This window comes from Cucurbita moschata, unplaced genomic scaffold (genome assembly GCF_002738365.1).
Source record: "Cucurbita moschata cultivar Rifu unplaced genomic scaffold, Cmos_1.0 Cmo_Scf00063, whole genome shotgun sequence".
NCBI classification, from domain to species: Eukaryota; Viridiplantae; Streptophyta; class Magnoliopsida; order Cucurbitales; family Cucurbitaceae; genus Cucurbita; species Cucurbita moschata.
In genome coordinates, this window is record NW_019268579.1 from 746843 (window position 1) to 752617 (window position 5775).

A 5775-nucleotide genomic window follows, 5' to 3' on the forward strand; every position below is an offset into this window, starting at 1 on the left:
AAAAAAAAAAAAAAAAAAAAAAAAAAAGAGCTTCAAATTTTCCAAACCCTAGCCGAAGAAGAGAGAGTGAAAATCCGCAACTTATTTGATTTAGCAATGAAAAAAAAGAGATAAAATAAAAAGGCATGATTTTGGAAGAGGTTTAGAGCAATACCCAATTGGGGAAATTTTGGTCCTTTTGTGATATTTGATTTGATCTCATGAAGGTGCAGTGTGAGGAGGAGGCAAGGGGTGTTGAGATGGTGGGCGCTTTCTTTTCTTGTCGTAGCTGATCCCTCTGGCCTTTGACTGCAAATCACGAACCTCACGAAGATACAGCCTCACAGCTCTAGCCCCAAATGGATTGGCCTCAGGCTTCCCTCCATTCTCTTCAAAAGCGGCTCGAAGGCGTCCCACCAAAGCGTCGAGGCTCCCCCACGCCTGCCGAAGAGGGCATGGACAGGGTGCGGGAGGGTTCGGAAGGCCGTAGAAAGGGCAGATGGGTGTATGCACTTTCGTCTTTCCAAATTGATCTAGGTACCTGCGCTCACTCACAAAGCTTGTAACTTTGAAGCAATTCAGTTCATTTTTTTATTTTATTTTAAGTAATTTAGTACCTGAGGAATTCGAGGACATGAGCGCCGCTACATCGTGAGAGGGCGAGCGGTGGGCGATGATTGTTGAGGTATTGACCGAAAGTTTTCCAGTCACGGCGCTTTTGATTCTCATATCTGCTGCTGGAAGAGGAGGCTGTTGCGGAGTGTTGGTGGTTCATGGCGTTGTTGTTGTTGTTGTTGTTGTTGATGATGACGATGCTATTGCTGCTACTCCCTGAGAAGTCCATCCTAATTTCCTTTTCTTTTCTTTTTTGGTTTTGTTTGTTAAAGACTGTTGCTTGCCAGCTGATTCAGCTTGAAGAGACAAAATCAGGGTGTTGTTGTTGTTGTTGTTTTAGGGCAGTGATATGGGGATTGTAAGGAAGAAGGTGAGGAGGGTAAATTAAAAGGTGGATTTTTGATGAGATTGGGAAGAAGATGTGAAGAAGGGTGTATTGCTTGTGGATTTGGTTGGATTTGTGTAGTTGAAAGGATATTGGTTTTGTTTGGGGTTTTCTAAAAAAGGTAGAACAACTAAGTTTTTTGGTGATTGATGGGATTGTTCTTCCATTCCCTCTCATCCAAACTGTACACAAAGAGAGAGGGAAAGAACAGTGAGTTGAGTTTTGGAGACAACAAGATGTTACATTCAGCAACCCTTCTTTTTTTGGACAATTTTGCCCTCGTATTAAACACCTTAAGATCATTAAAATTCAAATTAATTCATATTTATTCATTTCATACTTATTTTACTAAAAAGATTAATTTTTTCTTTTTAATAATTTGACGTTGAGAGGTGTGATTTTATTGGAATGTTGCTACGTAAAAGTTGATTGTGGGCATTGCGACAGATGGGTGGCAGTGGAAGACAAATGGAGTTGGTGGTTAAATGCAGAGTAAGAGATGAAAACTGATAGTCAATTTGTTGTACCCTTTTTTTTTTCTTTTTTTCTTTTTTCTTTTTTTTTTTTCTCTCATGCCACCCTTCAGTACTTCATCTGTTTCTCTTAATGCCTCCTTATTGGAACCCTCCAAATTTCAAAACATGACACCTTTTCGTTTGTCGATGACATCTTCGATCAAGAGGTCAAGACTTTAAATCTTCCGATTATGAACCTAAGATTTGAACTTACTAACTTGTTTACTAGTTTAGGTACAAATGAAATGGTGTGTTGATTGTTGACAGATTAGTAAAGGGTAGAAAGACTTTAGTATGGGCCAAAGGGTATCAGCTTCTCCTCCACAAAAAGAAAGATGGTTAGATTACAAGGCCTACAAAAAGGCTACAAGGGAGAGTTAAGGCCTGTTGGTACCTTATTATCCTTCAAAAACGCCTTTTAACAATCACACTGATTCAAATGTTAAAAGCAACTTAATTCTTAACTTCCAAAGAACAATTTAGGTTGTTGTTCAAATGGATAATACTGGACCTCCAAACTTAACAACACAATTATTATGTTTAAGTTCATGGGTGAATCAATATATAATTTAACTGGTTCAGAAATATTTTGTTGATCAAAATATTAAGAATTTAAATAGAGATGGTAGTCGACATAAATGGAGGTAAGGGAGAGTCGTTTTCGGGTGGCGACAAATAGTTCAGGGTTGCATCAAGGGTGTGTCCAAATGGATGTCCTAGTTGCTCCCTAATCCGATCCATTGGTGACTATTAACCAAAAAGATGGCACTGTTGTTGATGGAAGATTGATTGTGATCCATCCTTAGAACACATAATTCAGTGGAAACATATCCACCTTCTCCATTACTTTCTAACAGATTTGAAATTTTGTGACCAAAATCATAGAATTTGAACAAACTACACTCACTCCTTTTCATAATGTTTTCTTTTCAAATTCCATGGTAATCATTTAAGACCATTCTAGATTCAAATCAACTAGGGCCAAGCGAGTTCCTTCGGTTCAACCATCGCCCTCTTTCGACCAATTACTAGAATCATGAAGTTGGATCTCCCTCTAAATCGTCCATACAACTCTCTCATTAGTACCAATGTTTTCGAGTAATTCAAAATTAAGAAGAACGGAAAAGGGAAAAACATAATGAATTCTAAGTTAAAAGGTGGAAAATGGCATGTGATTTGGTTGGTTGATTAATGCTTGCTGTTGATATGTGTATAATCCACATGTGATATGTGAAGAACTGTTGAATCACTCCCTTTCTTGTCACAATGAGTAGTCTCCTACCAACTTAACTATCCTTAAAATCTAATGTTTTATGCATTAATCATAACACATTTTGTAATTCCATTTCTTTCTTTTTTTTTTTTTTTCTTTTTACTCCTCTTCTTTACTTTAGTTTTAATGCTGTAAGTTTCAGAAAAGCAGTGAGGTTGTTGGACATGGGAGACACTGACACGATAAAGAAGGAAGCTTGGAGCTGCAACTTTCCAAGTAAATAAGTGAAAACAGTGAGCTTTTTCAACCCATGACATCACAATCTACTAAATATAGTAGCTGAATGAATCAAGAAATTACAGTTTCACCACTTGTCTTTTCCATTGCCATCGCCAAATGACATGACACCACCACAAACAAAATCCAATTTCTTACCATTTTTCTCAAATCTTTTTTTTTTTTTTTTTCTCTTCACCACTAAACCTAAACTATGAGACTAAGATGAACACCATGTCCATTGTCTACGTTATTTTAATATAACTAAGTTCAATATTAATACTTGTTCTTATTTTTTTGGGCATATCTTATTTTGAAAATTAAATATTGTTCTTTTAATAAATTAAAATTTAGAGATTTATATATATATATGTTGAACTATTGTTAATAGTATAAATAACTTTACTTTAAAAAAAAAAATGATGAAAAAAATATCATAATAATTAAAAAAAAAAAAAAAATCTTTGAAGAGATTGAGAAAAAAATGGTGGAACCCATTTGTTACTTGAACGCTCGGGATGGTAAGTGTTTAGGGTGGGGTTTGAATTTGAAACCCAATTCCACCAAGATTCAAACTCATGCCCCCAAACAGATCAGGGTTGATCTCACCGACATTGTTTTGCATCAAAAGCATGACAATTTATGATATAATCGAATGCCTGTTTTCAACTTTTGTAACGCAACACAGAGAACACAGCAAGAAAAGACAATTGCTCAAACTATACTCAAAACTCAGATACACAATCATCATATATGGATTTGACCCATTAAAAATTGGCTTTTAAGAAGAAGAAGAAAACACACAAATTCTCTCTATTTAGAAGTACACAATTAAAACCAAAGAGAGAGAGAGATGAGATTGATGATTAAATTTATGATTCATGAAGAGGGTTGCACATTAAAAACTTACAAACTGTCTCAAACCATCAAATTCCCTCTTGTTTTACGTAAGGAGATTTAGGGAAATTTGAAGTAACCCTAGAATTGATTGAAAAAGCATATTTAAGAGCATTAATTAGAAGGAAAAGGGCAATTAAAGAAGAAGGGTACCCTCTAATTGGCTTCTTGATTATAAAGTTTGAATTTTTTTTATGCTTTTTATGGGATTTAAGCTCCTGTGGGAGGTGGAAGGATTTGTTGTTGAGGGCGCTTTCGTTTCTTCTTCTCATAGCTAATTCCTCTTGCTTTAGACTGCACATCACGAACCTCTCGAAGATAAAGCCTAATAGCACGGGCACCAAAAGGGTTAGCTTCGGGCATCCCACCGTTCTCTTCAAAGGCTGCACGAAGGCGGCCAATAAGAGCATCCAGGCTGCCCCATGCTTGGCGTAGAGGGCAGGGACATGGGGCTGGAGGGTTGGGATGGCCGTAGAAAGGGCAGATCGGAGTGTGGACTTTGGTCTTACCAAATTGGTCCAAATACCGAAGGAATTCAAGAACATGAGCTCCACTACACCTTGAAAGGGCAAGAGGGGGTCGGTGATTTTTCAGGTATTGGCAAAATGTGTTCCAATCTCGCCGTTTTTGATTCTCATAGCGGCTGTTTGAAGACGAAGAAGAAGAAGAAGAAGAAGAAGAGGACGAAGACCCACCACCTAAATTTGGAACACTGGAGGCTCCAAATTGTTGGGCGTTGAGGCCTTCAAATTCAGTGATGGAATCCATTTGGTTTATGGGAAATATGGAAGTAGCTTGAAGGGAGGAACTAGGGTTTCTTTTTTTGTTGTTCCATGAGGGATGTGGAACTAAATATTGAAGTGAGGGAGAGAGAGAGAGAGAGATTGATGAACTAAATGAGCTCGAGTTTATTATCTTCGATGTGGGTGTCAGGACAAAAAGAAAAAAGAAAAAAAAAAATCTAAGACATAAGATTTGATTGGTTTATTAAATTTGCAATCTTGAAGTGTGTGTAAGAGCCTAAGAAGGGAGAGAGAAAATGAATTATTATTATTATTATTATTATTATTATTATTATTATTATTATTATTATTATTATTTGATGAGATGGATGATGGGAAATGAGAAGAGTTGAGGTTCTTGGGGTTTGGTTACATTGTTTTGAGCCATAAACAAGCAATCCCAGAAAGAACTGCTGCACTGCTCATTCTTGTCCCCCTTTTGTTTTGGTCTCTAAATATGTGTTATCTTTTACTTTGTAACCCCAAAAAGAAGTTGAAGGGAAATTTAATTGAATCAAGTGTAAGGCCATGGGGGCGTTGAGAAGAAGAAGGAGAGGAGTGGAGCCGAGGCCTAGTCTTGGGGCCTCTCTGTTGGGAACTCGAAGGGCATGCATGGGGTAACATGGCTACCTTCTACGCACGACATGTTTCAACTTAACAACCAAACAAAACAAAAAGAAACAAGTAAAAGATGAACTGACACAACACAGTGTGAGAGTAGCCACATATACCTTTCCAAAATTATGCCAATTTTATACCAACAAAACATCATGTTTTTGGTTCTCAGCGAAATGGAATTGATTCCTTCGCGATTCTGTGTTCTAAAAGGATTCTTTCATACGTCAAAACATTTCCCAAGTTTGGATCTTTGTGAAAAAAAAAACTTTAAATAAATAAATAAATAATCTCCTTTCTTTTTTATGGACCTGCCATTATTGGGCCTGGGCCAAGCCCAACAATTTACGATAAAATTTTGAACTTTATCAAATTCAGCCTTGGATTAATATATATATATATACAAAATTACAAGAATGGGATCAAACAAAAGAATTTTTTTTTTTTTTTTTTTTTTTTTTTTTTTTTTTTTTTTTTTTTTTTTTTTTTTTTTTTTTT

The 5775-nt window shown here is 36.4% G+C and overlaps 2 protein-coding genes across 2 annotated transcripts; both read right to left on the reverse strand.

The window, feature by feature from the left end:
- Positions 1 to 37: 37 nt before the first annotated feature.
- LOC111437437 (protein LIGHT-DEPENDENT SHORT HYPOCOTYLS 3-like) lies at positions 38 to 1188 on the reverse strand. Its single transcript, XM_023075411.1, has 2 exons — positions 597 to 1188; positions 38 to 520 (listed from the first exon to the last, which is right to left on the reverse strand). The coding sequence occupies exons 1-2, from the start codon at positions 821 to 823 to the stop codon at positions 199 to 201; spliced, it is 549 nt and encodes a 182-aa protein (XP_022931179.1). The 5' UTR covers positions 824 to 1188; the 3' UTR covers positions 38 to 198.
- A 2669-nt stretch (positions 1189 to 3857) lies between these two features.
- Positions 3858 to 4749, reverse strand: LOC111437310 (protein LIGHT-DEPENDENT SHORT HYPOCOTYLS 3-like). The gene has a single exon (XM_023075211.1). It carries the CDS (start codon positions 4646 to 4648, stop codon positions 4091 to 4093), a length of 558 nt encoding a protein of 185 aa, XP_022930979.1. The 5' UTR covers positions 4649 to 4749; the 3' UTR covers positions 3858 to 4090.
- Between the last annotated feature and the right edge of the window lie 1026 nt (positions 4750 to 5775).